Source organism: Parambassis ranga, chromosome 15, assembly GCF_900634625.1.
Source record: "Parambassis ranga chromosome 15, fParRan2.1, whole genome shotgun sequence".
In the NCBI taxonomy this organism is placed as follows: Eukaryota; Metazoa; Chordata; class Actinopteri; family Ambassidae; genus Parambassis; species Parambassis ranga.
This window is the reverse complement of record NC_041035.1, coordinates 14,857,067-14,879,358: the sequence shown is the minus strand read 5'-3', so window position 1 is coordinate 14,879,358 and position 22,292 is coordinate 14,857,067. Positions and strand designations below refer to the sequence as shown.

Genomic DNA, 22,292 nt, shown 5'->3' with positions numbered 1-22,292 from the left:
TTTTATGGACTGAAGTTTTTGTGGTGAGGACGGGCTGTCAACAATACTGACAAATTCCTAACTACAACCTAAATTTGACCCAGGAATGTCAGAAGCAAGATGATCAGCTTTTGTCTTCAGTCACTACATAAAGACAAGAGGTGAACTACTGCTAAGGTGCAGCAGACGCCTGACATGCTGAGAATTTAAGTGTTTGAATCACACTGCTGAAATTACAGTTTTTGGGAAATAAGATCTTATAAAGTTAAAAGACTCTTTTAGAATATTCAGCAAAGCAGCCATGAGTTTTGCTGTGATTATCCCACTCCCCTTGCTGGAGGAAGACATTTCTGCCTTTTCAGCAGAATTTAGTTTCATTAATCCTTTTATTTAATACCAGACTCTGATTCTACCAACTGCTCAAGGCTCTCATTCACCCACTCTTCAGTCACTTAATAAAGGCACTAAGTCTACACAGCATTGTTCCTTGTACCACTTACGTTGGTCACACAGTAGACCCTGCCTCCCGTAGGGGCAGAGACAAATGGCCTCCAGCGGCGACTTGGGGATGCACGTGGCTCCATGACTGCAGGGGCTGTGTTCACAGGCGCTGAGCTGGCAGAGCCGGCCTGTGTACAGTGGGGGGCACTCGCAGAACCAGTCCTCGGCATCACTAAATGTGAGAGACATCATTAGATCAGAGGTGAAAATGGGCCATGACATGTCACGGCATGTCATGCTTGTACAGTGGCTTATAGAACACACAGAAGAGATGTCAGGAGTGAATGTGTTCAGACCGATGGAATACGTGTGAGACCTGTGAAACACAACTCAACAGTACAGATGGTGGCGGAGAAAAATAAGAATCCTGGTATGGATTTATTTATCTTAGCAGCTACAGCAGAGGGGTCTTTTGATAAAGGTAAATATTCACACAATGACAAATAACAGCAGGTGGCACATGATTAGTAGCATGTCAGAAAACATATAAACCAGGACGTATGTCTTATAAGAAGAAGAAGAGGGTGATCTAGCATGCAAAGTGATATCCAGACAGGGACTTTTCTTAAGGTATAATATGGTGGAGTTTCAAATGTATAAATTAATAATAAGTTTTGAGCAGCAGCATTGCAGGAAGCACTGCTCCTTGAAAAAATGGCTCCTGGAAATGAAATATTTACATTCTGTCACCAAAAGTTGAGCATTGTTACATATAACTGTACGGAAATACAAATACAGAAATATCTGGTGCGTGATTATTAACGGGTTGCTCAGTTTCAGGGCCTTTTAGTGCGCAGTGATACGCAGCTGAGTGCTGTCACTGCCTATTGTGACCATTATTTTTACAATAACAGTGAAAGATGGAATGTGTCATGTAGTGAACAGAAGTTGTTATTTTTATAGTCTTTGACAACCTCAACCTCAAATCAAATATTTAATGGTGCTGCACCTCCTGGTTGTGTTGATTTGGAGCTTGGAGTGCTGCTAATTTGTCCCTGGCATTGTCACTTGTGGTGACACGCAAATTGTGTGGGTTTTCCTTGCAGAAGACTCAGTTTCCTCCCACGTTAAAAAAAACATTACAGGAAGTGGAGACTCTGAAATACCCACAGGTATGAATATGTCTGTCTACTGGGATAAACTCAAAATCCATTGAAAGACAAATATGTTACTAAAATCCAAAATACGTTTTTTTGGATTATTAACATGTTGATGAAGATTCTCAATCATCCAGGTCATAATACATAGAGAAGTATAAGAAGTATATGTCTAGAAGACATCCTAGACAGAGAGGGAAGATCATCTTTCTACTACATACAATGAAGTGCTTCCATCCATTCCCAGGAAGTTTCACTCCAAGTCACATGCTCACAGCAAGAACAAGGGGCTGTCAACCAGTCCCCCTCAGGCAGTCTCATAGTCGTTAGCCAGTCAGACACACCCGCCACAGGCAGCCAGACCAACACAGGTAAGTATGGAAACATTTAGACCCTGTTTACACATACATGGGTATTTTGAAAAACTGAGACTTTTCCCTTCATTTATGCCTTTCATTTACACATAAACAGAGTTTTCGCCTCTGAAAACAAATCTTTCTAAAAACCTCGGAAGAAGTGGAGATTTTGGAAAACACTGTATTCACGTTTCAATGTAAACTGACAAAAACTTAGTACAGCTGCCAGAGTAGGCTGCAGTCTAGTAATGGAAGCAAACCGGGTAGCGTTTGCATTTCTGTTGGTGTAAGCAGTTTTTTACATGTTTGCATTTGCAAATACAGCCCCCTCTTACTATGTAGAGTAGCAGAGACATGTTAGGTGTCCAGGTTCAGCAACTTTAGAACAACTTCTGACACAAAGAGCCAGATGTCGATGAGGCTTCTGATTGGCTTGCACAGCTTTCTCCTTCTGCCTACACTGCTACCCACAGGCCTGGCGTAGTCATGATGGCTCTTGGGAGCGTATTTATGTGGGTTAATGTAAACAGAAATTCTGTTGAAAATGATGATGTGTGCACGATGTTATTTCGGAAAGCGAAGGGAAGGAAATATTCGTTTTTCAAAATACCCGGCTATGTGTAAACGGGGTCTTAGTGCTATTGTTTGTGAGTTTCACCCAGACCCACCCATTGAGGTCTGCAACCACATATAAACCATGTTTCCCCACTAAACTGTTAGAAATAATGAAGCTGCTTGGACAAGCAGTGAAACATCTTCAAGAAAACTCTACAAGTCCAGACACCTTGTTTCAATCTTCTCTACTTGGATTATTAAGTTCCCATGAAACAGGCAGTGGATCCCTTTTTGTAAAAACAGAAAGTAAAGAAAACTCCCACAACGCAAAGTCTACTCTGATTGGCCTAAAAACAGATACAGCTCATCATTGTGCATCAGCATCAGCGGTGGATAGGACATATGGGGGATAGGAGAAACACGTTGAGAATTGCAAAATAGATTCAACAGGACTCTGCATAATTTTAAATTGTATAAGAATGTCTACATTATCACACCTGAGCTCTTTTTACATAAAAACAACAACAACCCTGACCACTAAATAAAGTCACTGCTTTCACTGAAAGCACTATGTAAGCAGCACAGAAAAGAATCGTCTACGCGATGCACTGGCACTGACACGTATTTCACGTAAAAAAAAAAATTATCTCAAAACAACATGAAAAAATTAAACACAGCAAAGTCCTAACCTATTAGATAAACTATTAAACATGAAATTGTTAAATGAGTTGTGCCTAACGAAAAGATACAGATGGCATTTATTTCCTCCAACAAAAAAAAAGGTAAAGTGCAGATAAAGCAGGGGGAAAGAACACTCAAGTTTTAATTGGCCTAATCAGAAACTTGATGTGTGGGGTGACAAAAGGTTATTTTAATTTGCCCGAGGCAATCACTTTGATTACAAAATTGTAGTAATGTTTGCAGACTGATTTGAATATGTTAATCACAAATGCATAAAGTTGGCACCAGCCGTATCTCACGCCATTCAGAAACTGCACAGCTATAAGCACACATGCTGGATAAATTATTTAAAGGAGACATGCATTTTTAATCTAATAAGTACCAGATAAAATGATGAATAATTGACCGGTTAGCTTATGATATCCCTGTCAGCTAGAACAATAAGACGAGCAGCCACATGCATTCCTCGGAATTTCGTTCGATGAAAGTTATTTACAGAGCTCTTCTTTTCAAGTGGTTGTTGGTATGCAAATATGCTTCTACAGTAAGGCCAGTGATGAGGCTCTACTGCCATGAAGTCTTCAGTTCTTGGGATGAAAGTGTTTAGCTCACTTCATCCTTTGTTAAACTAAAAAGGACCACTGGGTTTTGCAGATATTATTTATAGAGAAGAAAGTCTGCTTTCAAATGCCATTTGCTTTCCAGCATTGTAAAGAGCCAATTGGACACGTTATAGCACAGACATGACTCTTAGTGGGTGGGAGGGAAAAATGATTTGAAAATCATTTAACCAGTCCCTCAGTCAGTTATTTGTAATTTGAATTTTATTATGATCAAAGGTATAAAGTGGAATTTACACATGGCATTCGCCTGATGTGCTGTGTGAGCAGACAGCTGTTCGATATTTCTCTGACCTCTTCCAGACACCCTGCCATAGAAACACATACAAAGATGATACTTGAAATAAAAGCCTTATAGAAAGGAGGTAAAAAAAAGCATGAGGGGAACTTTTCTCATGGCATCAGACAATATTTCTACAGCCCAACCAAGAACACCATGCTCTCTGCAGAAAGCTGTGCACTTTAAAGTGTCTTCACATGTTTAAACTCCACACTTCAGATGTGCCAGTGCATTTATTCAGGTTTTATTTTATATTTCTAAACTCCTGATACACTGACAGTAAAAGAAAAAAACTGAACATTGTCCTTCAGTAAAAATGAATCCACTGCCTCCAAGTCTGAAAAGTTGTGCATCAATGGTTGAACATTTTTTGACATTTATGGATTCTGTGCAGACTCTTTAACTCTTTAACCAGCATCTACGTGTTGTGTAAGGAGCATTGTTTTCCCCACAGCTGTGTCTGCTTACTGTAATCCTCCCAAATGTTCAATGCAAGAAAATGCATTTCTTTACAGATGGAAGGATATTCACTAAAGCATCCAAATACAGTCACATGTCTGAAAAGCCAAATAGTGGAATTAGCTTAAAGGCTATGTAGAAATACAAATTTATTTAATGTGTTTATGCAAGTTAACAAGAATACATTCCTATGAAAATCCTGGGAGCTGGTTGCAAATTTTTTTTGTTCAGAACCATCCTTAGGTATGTTGAGCTGGCAGTAGTTTTTTTAAATCTGAAATCCAGAAACACAATAGTTTTGTCAGAATAAAATATATTGTCTGTTCAGTTTTTCTGACTATGCACACACTAAAAATGTTACAATATATAATCAAAAACAAAAATAATAAAAAATAAAAAATAAGTCATAGAAAAATAATAAATACATTTGAAATAAAAAATGTATTTATTTATTATTTCCTAAATTATATATTTACGTATGGTATTATTTATGGTATGTGTTTATTTATTTATTTAGTTATTTATTGATGACTAAAATGGCTTTCCATACACACAAATGCACAATACTATCCTGTCACCTATACTGCAGTTAAGTTTCTACCCATCCATCATGCATACATAAAACAACCTTTATTTATTTTTTTGGTCACAAGACACAGATGTATTGGAATGCGATAAAACAAAAAGTCCATGAACCACATGAGGATATTAAACCGACAGGCCAAATAACCTGGTCAATTTATCACGACAGACCCACGCTTCAAATGATAAGTGATAAGTTGCAGACTGGCACAAACAGATGAGCAGACACACAGGGGTTTATGTTGAAACAGGTTTTGTTTTGGAGAAGACTGAAAACCGAGGAGAGAAATTTAAAAACAGCTCAAACTATAACTGACATGACAAAGTGTCGAGAAGAAGAAGAAGAACAAAGAAAACTTGAAAAATGGTGAGTGCACTGACAAATGCTTGTGCTGAATGAATCAGCATGTAACTAAACTTTGATCAATTATTTTACCAAATATATTTAACAGATATTAATAAATAAAATAAATCAATGCAATGTTTTTAAAAAATATTTTGAAAAAAAATGGTCTTGGTGCAGCTGTCAGCCTTTTAATAAAATCTGTTTTGGAGAAAGTGACTTTTTGAGGACACGCCGATTCTTTTAAGTCATTAATCCAAGAAAAAGAGGCCCCTCATCACTGAAGCTGTTTTGTTAGTAAAATATATGACAGAAATACAAGTAAAGCTTACATTTGTGTATCTTGTCCATCACACTCACTCCTGTCCTCTTAAAGCGATGAGAATCATGTTTCCATTTTTCACACTGTCTTTTTGAACCCATCATTAGTGACAGCCATAATTCTTGGCTGTTTTGATTTTTTTTCTCCGTCCCCTCCTTCATTTCTAATAGTTGCTATTTTCTCTCTGCAGCAGCAACCTGTTATATGAAACTCCTGCCGGCCAAAACTTTTACTGTCGAGACTCATTTCAAAACACTGGCCGACCTAGCAACAGTAAGTCAATCCAGCTCACAATCCAATCACACACGCGTGTCCACATTCAATCTGATTTAACCCGGCTTGTTTGTTGTCCTCCAAACCACTAGGTGGAACCTCGCAATATACGAGTCCATTCAGGCAGCAGTAGGACCACGTGCGTTTCGTTTGTCCCATGTTGCTCGTTCTTTCATTTATTTTTTAAGTTCAGAAAGCAGTTTATTTCTTTGTTGCCCTGTTTAGAATAAACTTGGGGCAAAGGTTGTTTACATACGGCTTTTGTACGCAACCCAGACACTGTCCCCGTAAACCGGAAGTATCACGTCACTAGCAGGATTCACTAGCCGCATTTGCGTTCAGACCTGAGCCAGGTGTGAGCCAATTCGTCTAGATCCACCTCCCAGATGTGGACTGATTCACATTGTTCAGTCTCAGAAAATATCAATCCAGATATATCCAGATACCACCTGAATCCCGCTCTAGCCAGATTGATTTCCCCAGTGTGACTAGTGTCTTAGTCTTTACATGTAAACTCACTTTTTTAGTCCTGATATAAAACTTCCACATTAAAATAATCCTGTGTTGACACATCTACCCCCCAACAGTCCTCAACAAATGTACTGGTGTAACATTTCCTACAACTACGGCACTACTAGTTCTGTTCATTTAATTTCTGTACTTTTTTGTGGACTATTTTAAATGATTTACATCTTTAGGCTTGGGGCTGAGTGCCAAAAGCAGGATATGGAAGTTGAAAAGAGACTAATACTAATGATATTCTTTTTGGTTTAAATTAATTATCTTAGTCGATAATAAGAAAAAAAGTCCAATCTTTTAAAAATGTCCTCTTAGAAATAGAGACCATGGTAGATTCTATTTGAGTTGTATCCTATTGGAGTCAGAGGTCTTAATAAAAAGTTAAATTGTCCATTTGTAATATAGAGATTAAATGTGAAGGTTTTTCTTGTAGTTTTCATATTGAGCAACATTTGACCCGATCCCATTTTAATAATTATGCAATGTTATTATCAGCTGCTTCCAAGTATGTCAAGGTTGCACAGAACAACATTTATTTAAAAAAATATCATGTGTAAAAATAACCTTAAATAATTTGATTTGGCTAAAAAAGCACCCGAACACAGTTGTTTCGAATGTCCTCGTCCTCCAAAATTCAAAGACACAACAACGCAATAATGAGCAACGAGCAAGTTTTCTCTGGAAACACTCTCCTGGGATAGCAATCACACACACAGGACGGCAGCTATGTTTGTTTCACTCAGTGAAGTAAAAATAATTGTTTCTTGGACCTTGGAGTTTTTTTATAGGTACTTGTAGAAGTATAGCTGGAACGCTGATTAAGATAAAATTGATCTTACTTTGGTTGTTAGGAACACTGCAGAGAGATATAGCACCCAGAGAATTATGCTGTTAAGTGAAGGATTATGCGTCACCAAAGCAGGACCGGCACAGAACAAGCAAGGCGGCGTCTCTACTGGAGCCAATTAACAAAAAAAAAAAAAGAAAAAAAATCAGACTATATAAGTGTGGATGCACTGTGTGTCCTTTACTCAGTTACAAAAGTGGCAGGGTTACATTTTCAGTAAAAAAGCACTGTGTGGTGAACAGGGTGCATGGTTTTTGTTTTTTTCTCCCAAAAACGTAGAGTTGTGAGTCAGTGTGCGTATTAGCGCTAACCAACTAGAGAAAGTCAATACAGCTAGAGTGGGATTGAATCAGAATAGCCTTTAAGCTGGATACGTTCAGACCTGTTTTCAAATCTGGCTATCACACATGCGTGTCCATGCTCAATCCAGCTTAATCCAGCTTGTTTGCTGTCCTCCAACCTGCTAGGTGGCACTGCGGTACGATCGTATGTGTGCATGCGTTGTGTGTTTTTTTTGGTCAAAAAGCAGTTTGTTCTTTTGTAGCCCTGTTGAAAATAGTTAGCAAAATAGTTGTAGTTAGACGGTTGTTTATATATGGCTTTTGTACGCGGCCCAGATACTGTCCCCGTGAACCGGAAGTCGCTAGTGGGATTCGCTAGCCAGATCTGCATATAGACCTGAACCACATTTGGGCCAATCCGGCTTGATCCACCTCCGAGTCAGACTCAGAAAAAAAAAACTATCCAGATATATCAGGCCCGAATCCCGCTCTAGCTGGATTGATTTTCCCAGTGTGAACGGGGTCTAACCTTTTGTTAACAACTTTCTCATATCAGCTTAAAGTTTGACATTTAGGGTGATATGATCGGTCGATTTCTTGCCACTCTTAGATAAAAGGATTGATAACATTCATGTTTGCACAGCAAATATGAAGCTTCTGTCTGCTGCTGATAGCTTTATATAGTCACACGGGGTGAACATGTTTAGCAAAGGCTTGAATGTAACAGTGCTTCTTTGCTGTGCAAACATGCAGCATGTACAAAACGCAAAGAAATATGTACAGGAGGAATTTTTGCCCCTAACAACATGTTCCTTTATGTTTTATTGTACAATTTGACAAACAGGTACCTAACTGTTAAAAATAAATGTCAAACACAAAATACACAACCTTGCTGGGTGGATGGTGTCAATGCCTCACCCCCAAGCCCTAACCAGTGACACCCTGCAGGGTGCTAACACCTGCTCCCACAAAAGGTTTATATCACCTCCAGACTAGAAGCACAAAGGGATGCCATCGGCGTCAGCACCCCAGTGTGACATTCACAGTCAGGAAGCAGAGGATCCAGGTGCAAGTTACTTCAACATGCACCCACGACAACTGGTCACATCTGTATAGATGTGCAGTATAGGAGACATTTTACAGATGCATTTAAAAAAATACAGAATGATAGGTGAAGTATTCACAATTTCCCTTTAATTAAATATCCTTGTTCAGCAGAGTGTTAGAGCTGACACCAAAGAATAATAAGGCCACAGCCTTCAGCTGCTGCTTGCCTGGCTTTTCACACTAATGTCACCTAAACACCCCATATGTATGTATCACCTGACCACCAGTCATTATCCTCTTGGGCTCAATATCGATGTTTCAACAAGCCTAAATGAGCTAAGACCACATGAAAAGGGAACGGTGGCAAAATCACCCCAACTGTACTCATGATAAAAATCTTTATTCATCCTATTATGTTTTGATATCTAATCCAGGGCTACTGAAACAATGAACAGAGCTCTGTGAACTCCTCGTGACCCCACATGCTGTGCAGTTCAAGAGGATCCTACAATAATGTGTATTCATCACACAGATAATTGCATGACCCACTCTGTCGCACATGACAAGCCAAAGTGACCACGATGCCACTGCCTTTTATAATTGGTATTCTTAGAGCTATTCATATTCCAATATTCATGCTGCCCTTTTTCATTTCCTGTTTAATAAATGCAGCTGTTAATCGATAGTGTCATAACACAATGAAGAAGACATTTAGCCGCCATTGTCTAGATTACCTGAGGTGAAAGGGCATGATGTGTAGTTAATACATACTTTAAAAAAAAGACAGGCAGAATTGCTGGTAAGTGGGGTGTGATGGCAGTCTGATGAGCTGGACTATAAAAATGAGGGAAGAACAGATCTTCACAGAGTGTTTTGTCACAGCGTGAGGGACCAATGGACCAATGAAACTACTGTAAAAACTCACAGAAAGACGAGAGAAACTGGACATTTCTAAACAACACTTATTGTTTTGTCCAATTTTGCTCATTGTGAACTTTTTTGGGGTATTTGTCAAATTTCTGTTTTCCCTTTAGTGAGGGTGGCTGGGCGGAGGGAGATCTGACCCTGGAGAAGCGGAAGAAAAAATTTGATGGTTCATCTGCAGCTTTGTTGGAGAGGTACAGTGTACAGCCATATTAGTTGGCATGGATGGTGGAAAAATATGAGCCAAAATATGAACTGCCAACATCACAAATATGCCATTGAAGCACAGAGGGGCACACTGGCAAAATGAACCTTCCATGCCTAAATGTTCTTGTTGCCTGCTGGTAGGTATGCACAACTCTTCCACAAATTCAAATATTCTTCTATACACAATGGGATGATGGGTCTATTCTATGGCCAGGAATGAAAACAATAAAGCATTAATATTTTAACCACACCCATAAAGATAGTCCCTTATCTGTAACGCATGGTTAAACATATTCAAGCAAACATCATGTGCAGGATCTGGAGCATGCAAGAAGTGGTAGAAATACAACCATGATCAAAAACTGACATTTTCTAATGTGCTGATTCCTCACAGAAGCGATGCTGTCCTGACAAGAGCATGCAGGAGCCATCAAAGTGAGGCAAAAAGCTTCTCTTTGACCTGAAACTGTGTTTGTTTCAGTGCTCACACACTCTAATCAGTGTCAGAAATACAGTGGCATGGAACTGTAGCTAAAAGACCTAAAAGCCCAAATGTCACCAGCAACACTTCAATATTTCATAAAGCACATCATTCAAGACAAAAAAAATAAAATGAAAATGTAGATCTGGATCATCCCTAAATAGAAATTAAAATGTATTAATCACAACTATTCATAGCAATTTCAAAATCAAATCCCCCACACACAGAAGACACACACAGAAATTAGTCCAATGTAGGTAAGACAAGCTTGACAACAAAACAGCTCTGTGACCAGAAATGGTCAGTGCAAAGGAAAGGAGCTGCCAAACTGTCAGTTCAGCTGCTACGTGAAAGGGGTCATACCAGTCAAAGCTATGTTCGTGTTTTTAGGGATTGGAAAAACCATTTGAACTGGTATATACCTACAAAAATAAACTGTAGCTCACACAGAACTGTACATCTGTGTAGCTGACTTCCAGGGCTGCATTCCACCCCCCCAAAGAGACAACACTGTTTGGATAAACCTTTGAAACCATCAATTCTGATACTCCACAGCGTCAGAAAACGAACCTTCCTCAGGAAAAGACTACCATCAAAGTGACAATATGATTTACATCAGCGATCGCTGAAGCCTGAGACTTCAAAGGCTGATATGCTGAAGAAATACTCAGCAATCCACACACAGGAAATTTGGACAGCTAACTATCAATGATTTGTATACGGGAGGGCAGGACTCCAAGAAATAACAGCCTTTCCTTCCCAGTCTCATGCTGTCCCAGGAGATCCTCCACCAACCAGACTGGTCATAAAACTTTCTGATACAGTCCAAAAGAACATCTCAAACTCTGATGTTTTTATTTGAGACTTTGCTATTTGGTACCATGGAAACATCCTACATGTTTTAGCAGTCATGTGTGACTTTTTCTTATTTATATAACATGATAAAGCCTTGCCTCTGAATCCAAAATAATTAACTTTACGTAGACAAATTTACTTTCCACATCACCCATTACTGAAGGTCCAGCAAGGATGAACAGCTGCCCAGGACCTGAAAGCACTGAGAGATGTGGTGGACTCTGCCACCTAGCAATGTCACCTTTAGGAGAGTCTTCTTGAAGCCATTGTAGAATGGCTGTAGACAGCTGCATCAGCACTCTGTCTCCCATCATGAGCTCCATCAATTTTTACCAACAAATACACCTGTCAGACACGACACATGTCTTTGTTTCTGCTAACGACACATATACGTTTACGTAAACTTATACATTAAAAACACATGCAGCCACCATTTTTAGCTAGCTTTGGCAGGAGTCTCTGCCTCCATGAACACATAAAGATACGGCCTGAGAAAACGTTCACTGGTTCTAGGCGGAAATATCAACTTATCACCTTATATATATATATATATATATATATATATATATATATATATATATATATATATATATATATATATATATATATATATATATATATATATATATATATATATATATATATATATATATATATATATATATATATATAAGGTTATATAAGGTTATAAGGTGATAAGTTGATATTTCCGCCTAGAACCAGTGAACGTTTTTCATATATATATATATATATATATATATATATATATAGTATATATATATATATATATATATATATATACTATATATAGTATATATTCTGTAGATAAATGTATCACCTAGACCAAGGCGCTGTCTGGTGGCTTCTTTTGAAGCATATAAGAATAGATATGATATTTCATTAATTTGACATATTAAAGTCCCAGACTTTATTCTGGGTGGTGCCCCTTTAAGAATGAGCACAAACTTTAATTCATATGTGTAATCACACTATGTCTGTAACACTAGTTCTAACCAGCAGCAGCAGTCCACCTCATTTCTGGATTCATATTTTTATGTGCCTTTGTATTATTACAGAAGGAAAGCATATTAGAGATACCGTTTTATAGTGGTTTCTGAGTTTAAAGGTGGCTAAGTAATCTTTAATTAGTGTAAAATGTGACCTAGTACCTGACACAAGTTCCTCCATTCCGACAGGGAAGGTGCTGGCAGACAGGCGGGTCACAGTTCTTGATGTTTCTCCCCCTCACCGCCTCACCCACCAGGTAAATCTCCTTTGAGTTGACCTGAAGTTCCCTGATGCAGCCAATGAATCTCCTCCTTCCATTTCCACTTACATCACGCAACTCCCAGTGGGATGAAACATCCCCAAGAAATATGGGTCCAAAGGTTCCCTGCAAAAAAAAGAAGGTAGAGAGCCAGTGATCAACGCTATCATTTATTAATCATGAAATGCTACAATAGGCATGCGCCTCCCTCTGAACTTTGCAGTTAAAAACAGCTCTTTAAAATCAGTGAGAGCGATAAATATGATCACTATTATTACATTAACAGGACCCCAATGTAAACTAAGACAAATGAGGGAGATTAAAAGTATCAGCTTCTGCTACTCTCAGGCGTAATGCGGTTTTATTATCACAGACAAGAAGCTAATCATATTTATTTTTACAATTAGCATTTTCCTTTCCCTTTATTAACCATTTGCATTGATTTGTTATAGTTTTATGTCCCTTCAGCCACATACAAGAAAAGGCATGAAAGATGGGAGCATAATGCCCTTTGGTCTTATGTTTAATATGTTATGGATATCATAAAAAACATAAGTAATGGATTAAAGAAAAAAAACTTAAAAAAAATTTATATAATAATACTCTGCACCAATACATAAGAAAGAATATTTATAAGAAAAAAACTTGCACTCTTTGATTTGCAAAGTAATTGGTTAGAATTAATAAAGATAAATTCTGTGAACTTGCAGCTTATTCTAGCATAACGGTCAATTTAACAAGTATAATTGTGTCTGCTACCAACATAGGGCTGCATAAATAATGGCACAAAAAACCATCTCATATTAGCATTAAATTAAATGTATTTTATTCCCAGCAGTGACCTCTGGTTGTTTAAATGAATATTGAATACTACTTCCATTTAGCAGGTTTACATAACTTTCATACCCATGCCATGCATGACGGTTCATTTATGAATGCATATCAGCATTTCACACAGCTCCATCTGTCACATTACATAATGTGGATTTCCAAACAAAATTCCATCAAAGTAATTTTCTTAAAAACACATAAATCATTAAACTGATTTATTATTAACTGCATCTTTAAACGTCTTTACACTCCTTTTTAACACGATATAGTGAGTTTCTATTCTCCAAATGTGTCTTGTTAATCTGGGCTGTAATCTGACTGAACTAATTAAATTATGTAGCTCTTTTTACAAACAGCCAGGTTCAGCTTATGTACTTTTGAATGCAAATGGACAATTGTTGCCCACAGCCTTTTCAGGCTGTGCAAAAACAAGGAGAAAAAAAATGTGGGAATTTAAGCATATATATTTTAAACTCACTGGGGTACTGCTGCCCCTTATGACATCATAAAGGGCAGGACATACTAAATAATAAAGGGATGATTCTCCTAACACACTGTAGTCAATTTTAATAAAACTGAGTAAGAGCTGATAGATAGATAGGTAGATAGATAGATAGATAGATAGATAGATAGATAGATAGATAGATAGATAGATAGATAGATAGATAGATAGATAGATAGATAGATAGATAGATAGATAGTACCATGTATTTGTATGGATTATACCAATGCACAGTAATTCTAAAATATGCTTAATCTCACCCTTCTCACTCTTCTTCTGTCCTTAACACTGACTCTCTCATTTCATATCTTCTATTTTGACACTGGAGCGGTCATGTCAGAATGTATGCACCACTGATGTGCATCGGTGTAACATTCATCATGACTGCATGCTGGCACTGGAGGAGAAACGTTGGACAGCTGCACGGTGGAGGTGTTCAGTGAGGGAAGGCGACATATTAGACCACATAATCATTTGGGATGTACTGACTTAATATAAGTTTTAAATGACATAGCTGCTGCACATATGAAAGCTCATACAAACGACAGGGTTCACACAAATGTGCATGCAATATCATCACAAGGTTTAGAAGCCTGATAACGTCTTTAACAAAGCTAAGGATTCAAATGAAATAAGCGTCTGCGGATGAATGGTTTTACAATGAGCCAAACTGGGCTGATATAAAATACCTTTAAGAGTGTTTACCATGTTTATGAAAAGAGTCTGTTTGAAAGACCCACTGATGTAATATTCATGACTTTGTAAGTGGACTCACAGAGCTGCACGCTCATTGCTGAATTTTATTTGAAGGCAGCACATCAGTGTGGCATCCATTTTATTATCTGTCTACAGATTCTTCTTACGCACATGTAGACCGATTTAAAACTAAATATAGTGTCAGTAAACAGTTAGTATTTACATGATTCCAGGTCCTTTTGGGAGAAAAATAAAAGAACGTTCTGATTTAATCTCAGATTTAAAGTCTTAATTGTCATAAAAGATACAGTTCCAGTTAAATACTGCTGCAGCCATCATGCACACATTAAAATGTGGATTATGTGGAGAATGTTGACTGTACTAATTTAAGGTTCCTTTTGATCTGTGCAATATCAATGACTGAGAAATAACTGAGCAAATATAGGCTAATAATTTTATATGACGGGTATAATATTTTTTTATAATATTAATTTGTAACTGCAGAATCTGTACATTTGTTAGGTCATCAGTCACATATTATTTTGTCTTTATATTAATGTATAGTTGTTCCTTTGTGAGTAACTTTCATTCTCTCACAGAATGAGCTACACAGTGCTTCAGGAAGGTGCAACAGCAGAGTGGAAAGTCAACTGTGACTCTTTGGTGTCTCATCACACTGATGTCAGGGGCAGAGGACTGAACTGAAAAAAGAATCTATAGACTGCTTATTACCTGCAGTGTCTGGAGAACACTACCCATCAAGATATCATGGTGACAGTGCTGATAATTTGACATATACCAACTTTAGTAATAGATATGATTAGTGCTTCTCCGACATTTGCAAAGCTGTCTGATGAGCCCTCAGCAGTGCAGACTGGGAAAAAAATGAGTGCAGCTATCCACATGATCTGCAACCAAGCTTGGTAAAAAGCTTTAGTTTAAGCTCTTCTCTTGGTTCACAGTGTCAACTCAAGTCAGTGTTATACATACATATAGTCTGGCAAAATCACACATTTGCTTCTAAGGGCTGAGATACACCCTGTCAGTTGCTTTTTCTAGTTCAAGAAATTCATATATGTCATCGCTCTCTGTACAGCTAAATATTCACACATTTCTTTAACTTAATTAAAGTTAGTTAGTTTTCATTTAGTCATTCGCCACATTAGTGCACGTTGGCAAAGGTTAACCAGGAATCAACAGAAACCAAGCAACCTGAAGTGTTTTAAAATCAAAGATAGCGCATGTGTAATTAATGTGTTGCTAAAAAAAGATGCATCTTGCCATCTCAAATTAGAAGACCATAAATTACACTGGTGGTGTGTTGAGCCAGTGGGAAGGTTGAGCCCCCCCTTTCCCTGTCTTTGAATGCAAAAAGTGAATTATTAATTTAATAACAAATATAGGTGTTGTTAATCAAATTAATGAGGCATGAGTGAAAAAGACCAGCCTGTGATTAACAAGTGAGAAGTAGCTTAATGCTATTTACATGCTTGCCAGTTACAATCATCAATGGCAGCTACTATAACAGGTGCAATGTTTTTAATTGAAGTTCCTGCTTTTTATTCAAGCAGCAAGTGCTGTTAAAAAAAAAACCAGAGCGGAGGACTGGCTCTGATAACATATGGTTAATCTATTCTTGATGCTGCCATTACAGGCATACATAGTATAACCACAAATGTGTCTTTGGTGGGAAAAGAAGTTACATTTTGCTTAGGTTTTGCGTCACTCATCATCTGTCATACTCACGATTATCAAAATTAAATGCTAAATAAATGATAGCTGTGGCTTCACCTCAAGTGTCTGACTCATAAATCATCATCATCAGTATCTAAATATAACGTGAAGGCATAAGTATTATAAAATAACCTTCATAATTAGCATGCTGTAGACAATTTTCAGTGAAAACAAAAAATATGTAAATTGTTGTCTGATGCTTTTGCTGCAAGTCACGCACAGGAAATTACTGTACTACTGATTTAATTACGTCTAAGGTAAAGTGTGAAAAGAAAAAAAATGCCAAAAACCTGATTACAGCTTAGAAATGTACATTTAAGGCAAAGGGTTGATTTGATTACAGACAGGTCAGGATACCTCTGACACCGGTTGTGACATGTACTCCTCAACATGCTGAGCTGCGCCATTATCTGCAGCTATTTCGATCTTGCACGACCCTCCTTGTTTGCCAACAGGCAGATTGTATCTGTTCAGAGAGAGAGAGAGAGAAAACAGAGAGACCATGTTTAGTTAAAGAAAGAAGGCCAATTCATACATATATCTGATACAATAAATCCAGCAGAGCATGAAAAATATTCTGATAGGCAGAGACAGGCAGAGCAGTCACAGTAATGGAGCTGCTAATGTGACCATTGAGGGTATACCATAGACTGACTATGTATGTACATTACACACTGTTAGATGGGGCTGAAGGCAATGGTGCATTGTATCCAACACTATCACTCAAAACCCAGGAGAGCTAAACAAAAATAAAACAATGCTTTCAAAATAAAAGGTCCAGAAATAGGGTTCTGCTGAGAGCAGAGGTGATGTAATAATAATAATAATAATAATAATAATAATAATAATAATAATAATAATAATAATAATAATAATAATAATAATAATAATAATAATAATAATAATAATAATAATAACAAATCAGCTAAGAAAATATATGACTATGGGTGTAAGTGCTCATTATGTCATTCAGGATTAATTAATAATAAAAATGAGGGCACAAAGTAGATATACATTATAACCCTAATGAGAAGGAAGACAATTTTATCATTTGACCCTCTGTGTCTCTCTGGGGAAATATACAATTGTACTAGTCATTAATGTTGCAGCCACAATGTTAAGTAGCTGGTCTACTTGTGTCATATAACAGCTCTGGCAAAGTCAAGTGATTCCCTCTCACCAATTCATCACTGGCAATATACAATAAAGCCTCTTTATGGGACTCTACATTATGCAAAAGATTGTACACTCGGCACAATACGCGCATTATGTGAGGGAGTAATCTACATGATGTTTGTTCTATAGGTTTATACACTGTTTTCTGATGCACGTGCAATGAAATCGTTCCCCACACCACAAATCAAATTCTGTGAAAAGTCTTGATGAGGAAAAAAAAATCCTCAAATGTCTGCTTTAATGGCCAGATGGAAACAATCAGGGCAATCGCCCTCCTGCTAATTTCAAACAGCCTTCCAGGACACCTCCCTGAGGCAATCACATCTCATGAAACTTCAGGTAGGACTAATCACAGGTATGGAAATCACGACAGCGGTTTTGTACACTCTCACACACCCTTTGATAAATTAAAGCGCATTTAAGATTGCAAACGTGAACGGCAACCCGATGTCCGGAGAAGACATCCATCACCATCCATAGGGTGCCCGGTGAGGTCACTCTCCCACATTAGAGAGTGATTCAAGAAAATTAAATTGCCTTGCTGTTTAATTTCAAGAATAAACAAGATCCTTATAAAAAAAAAAAGACCGAAGAAATGTGTATGTGTGGCACCCCATGTCTTTGTGCTGCACAAACAGACTGTTTGGCGAGGTATGAGACATCACAGCATGATTACAAAACTCTGTTGCCGAGGGCATTTGACGCACATTTTGGTGCTTAGTACAGTAGCTTTTTATTTGGGTTGCTAATGTTGCAAAAACTGTCCCTTTGAGACACGGCGAGCATGCTCACTAAGCAAACAGGATGATCTTACTTGATGAGCTCTCGTGAGCACATTGAATGCTCTACCAGGCTGATTTACATTGGTCTAGCTCTGAGGAAAAGACGGCTATTTATAAAAATGACTACTTTACTTGGTCTAGTAGCTAGATAGCTAGAAATATGCCCTACAGCGCCACATTATCATCACCACACACACACACAAATGCAAAACCACAATGGATTTTGTTACACAAACAAACACATGAATGAATCAGAGGGAAAGAGGCCGGGGTTTGTCTAATGCAGAGATGTAACATTGGGCTCCCTGTGCACCATTAACAGAAGGGTCTCATAGGAGCCCTAACTTGAAGTAAACAAACAAAAAATGTGTAAATATTTCATTTTCTCCTGACGCACAAATGCACAATATGGCTGTGATAGCTTTTTTCTTTCTTACTCAATCATCATTTATACATTTGTTCATCTGGCTAATGCTCTAATCAGAAGTGATTTGTCATCTCTAACATCCTCATTTAGACTGTGTCTACTGTGCGACTAATTCAGGGCAACTGCATTACTGCAACTTTCCTGAGGATCACCACTGAAATATTACCTGCAATGTTAAGGGACCCTGCAAATATTTTCAGCACCGCACCTTTACACAAAGGTATTTGTTAAATCTGAAGGTAGGTGTTTGTCTGTACAATCCTATTTGAACGCGCCTCCACAGTCCCCCCTGCAGAAAATTAATAATGAGGGAGGATCATCATTAAAATATTACTATTGCATAAAACATCTGAGAGTATTGGCAACAGATGGCAGTAAAACATCATGCACTGTGCTGATGCCCTTGCAACAGTTCTTACTGGGTTGATAGGCAAGATGTAGCACTTTTTTAATGGCTTATTATTGTCGCCATATTTCTTAAAAAAAAGAGCAAAGCATAATATACAGCATGTTAGTGATGAAATTATAATTTGTGAGTCATTTAGTGATTCAGAGGCAAGGATGTATTAGTGCTGGGAACAGAGACTATATGCCTGTGAGCAGACCGAGTAACTGGCTGACACATATTTAAAGAAGACATGCACCACCTGTTACGCTGATATATGCATTAGCACAACAGGTTGTACAGTTGCATCAGATATGAAGAAGACAGGAAGTAAACCCCTGTGTGCTTAATAATCATAAAATGTCACATCACGCCACACAGCACAAGACATCAGCAGGCATCCGTTTGTTGTTTTTGTTTTTTTCCTGCAACAAGCCCTGCATCACACCTACACTGACTGTAATGTCTGCTCTGGTGCAGTGACTTTCTCACACACACACACAGCACTGCAGCATTTGCTGCATAATTTGTGCTGTGACTGGCAAGCCTCAATTAATTTGGGTAGCCTGTGTTCTATCATTACATCTCCAGCAATACAATTAGACAGCACGCAGCAAGCCTCTTTGGAACTGCGGTGCTTCACAAAAGAAGCTCCAAGTGAGCAGGCACTGCTGCTTGCTTCTTCAATGAATCTTTTATGGTGCTGGTGGTGGTTTTGGGGGGGTGAGGCGACGACGACTTGTCAATACAAAGATGAATACTGTGTAATCGATAAACATAGCTCGCCACAGATTGGGCACAGCACCAAAAAGACGTGGACTTAAAAAACAAAAGTCCTCTCTTTAAAACCAGGTGCACATATGGCATGGTGGTTCCACGAATAAATGTTTCCCCATTAATCACACAGCGATTAAAACCCAGTGGGAAAGAGCAAAGGATGGGTTCTGTCCTCTGTTACTGTAGTCTGGAAAACAAACCCGACAATAGTGTTCAGCAATAAACGATATTTTTAAAGTCAACCAAAATGCTGCAACTCTAGATAGACACAGTTATTAGCAGCGTGCTACTAGATGAGGTGAACACGTGTTTCTCTCCAGGACCGCACTTAAACTCAGAAAGCTCAATTTTTGTGACATTAATTCAAAGAAGTCTGACTCCTGAGATTTCCAAAAAACATGCTACTATTTTGAAATTCTCTTCAGTGTCTCTTCTCACAGCTCTGTCTGTTTTCTTCCTCTTACAGCAGCTGTTGCTAGGCGACATTTCACACCCACATCAAACTATTTCAATTGTCTGTGCACTGACTATTAAATAACTTTTACTAAAAAGTACTACTGTTCAAATTCATCATAGAGCACAATACAAACACAAACAGTAGTATTTTAACAGGTTAAATGACTTCTCACAGAAGAGAATCATTTATCAGTGTGGGTTTATTGTGAAACAGTGAACACATCTCACCATGAATGATCATCATATTAGTGATATGACACAAGAAAGGGGGAGTAACAACAACATACTTACTGTACATGTAGTAACACGTATGTATGTATGTAAGTATCTTTAATGAGAGAGCCATGTTATTTATGGGCAAAAAAAGGTTTGAAACAACACAGTCACATCCCAATATAATGAATTCATTCAACATAAATCATCCATCATCCGTCATTTTCCCTTCTTGGTTTCCACTTGTAGTTAGGGTTAAAACCAAATATAACTGGTTAAAATAACAGGGTAAGACAACTCAACAATTCCAACCGAAATTCATTAGTTGGAAATTTGTGCTACGTGTCACAAAAAGTGACATTCATGTCAATATGCATGAACCATTATGTGCCAATTACACATCATGGTATGAGACTGGGAGGGGTTAAAAATGAGATGGTGGTGACAGGTACAGGTTATGTAGGATTGAGCGTGACCTACAGAAATCAATCTTATCCTCTGCCTCATCAATCATCCATTAGTCATAGATTTTGTTGATTGATCCCTGTCAAATCCTGTGCACTCGTCATATATATTTATAGAAAAATGATGCAGATGTGAATACAGTACAGAGGTTAGGATATTATATTTGCCTTAAGTAAAATCAAACATGAGACAAAATATAATAAGCACATGAAGCCTGAATTTTTAAAAAAGAAATCCAACAATATATCCCATTCCGTCACTGAATCAGCATACAGGCAGGGTGTTTTTGATGGTTCGCTCTCTGTGATCAAACATTAGACATTGCATGAAAACAACAGCATGAAACAAAAAGATCAGAAAATTGTGAGAAAATTGCAAATGTGATGGCCAGGTATTCACACACTACTCCAATATTTCAGTGCATAATGAGACAATCTAGAATAACATCAACATGGACATCAAAACACACGAGGAGCTAGACATTAAATCTCCAAAAAAAGAAGAAGGAAAGTCAGTCAGAGCTATACCTGAGACTCTGACTGATACTGACTGGACAGGAGAAATAAAAACATCCACAAAAGTGGCATAAATTTAAATAATCATATCTGCCAGGGACTCAGAGTTCATCTGTGACAAGTAGAGGGATGTGATGCTGCAGAATGCTGTGTGTCATCCTCATTGATCTTTGACTGTATGTGAATGGAAATGACTCCAACAGTGAATGCCAACCACAGCAGGATTCAAACAATAATGTACGCACAAATACACAATGACCAGGGGAGCGTTTGGTGTCTGCCACTCTCAGATTTAATCGCAGCAACATTGCCCCAAACATCCCCAAAGGGACACCTCCTGACATCAAAAACCAAGCCAACAACAAACATGTCCTCCCCAAATGAAAAATGACATATTTCACACCCCAAAAGTTCCCCCTTCCCCCCTGCACACTCCTCTTTCTGAATTTATATTGCAGCACAGTATAGTGGCCTTTCAGCATTTCATCTATACTGAAGTGCTCCTAAAGATAAAAAAAAATACAATTAGACATTTGTAGAAAACAGAATTATGAATAGTTTGTGTTATGATATTGTTTTGGATGCTTCACATCTGCTATCAATCTACTGCGCATCGTTTTGCTGAAAAACACAATGCACCGTAACACCATTACACTCAGAACATTTGCATGCTGATAGTGTAGAAACAGAAACAGGCAGCGGTTGTAGGCACATTATACTGTGAAAAAAAAGTGAAAGTAATTTAAATGCAAGCACTTCAGAAAAGGGCTGCACAGTGTGTTTCCATGTATGGCTGCCTGCTCTGATCACTTTAGTACAATTTTGCTCTACAAATGAAAATGTGCTTCACTCAGGTT

General features: G+C 38.0%; 1 protein-coding gene across 1 annotated transcript in view; it reads right to left on the bottom strand.

The window, feature by feature from the left end:
- The window catches only part of eys (eyes shut homolog), a 137,955-nt gene that overhangs the window by 12,718 nt on the left and 102,945 nt on the right, over nucleotides 1-22,292 (bottom strand). Inside the window, exons 42-44 of the mRNA XM_028423552.1 lie at nucleotides 16,597-16,705; nucleotides 12,379-12,602; nucleotides 480-652 (exon numbers count right to left, since the gene is read on the bottom strand). Coding sequence (XP_028279353.1) covers nucleotides 480-652; nucleotides 12,379-12,602; nucleotides 16,597-16,705 — 506 coding nt within the window. The remainder of the gene's footprint in view (nucleotides 1-479; nucleotides 653-12,378; nucleotides 12,603-16,596; nucleotides 16,706-22,292) is intronic.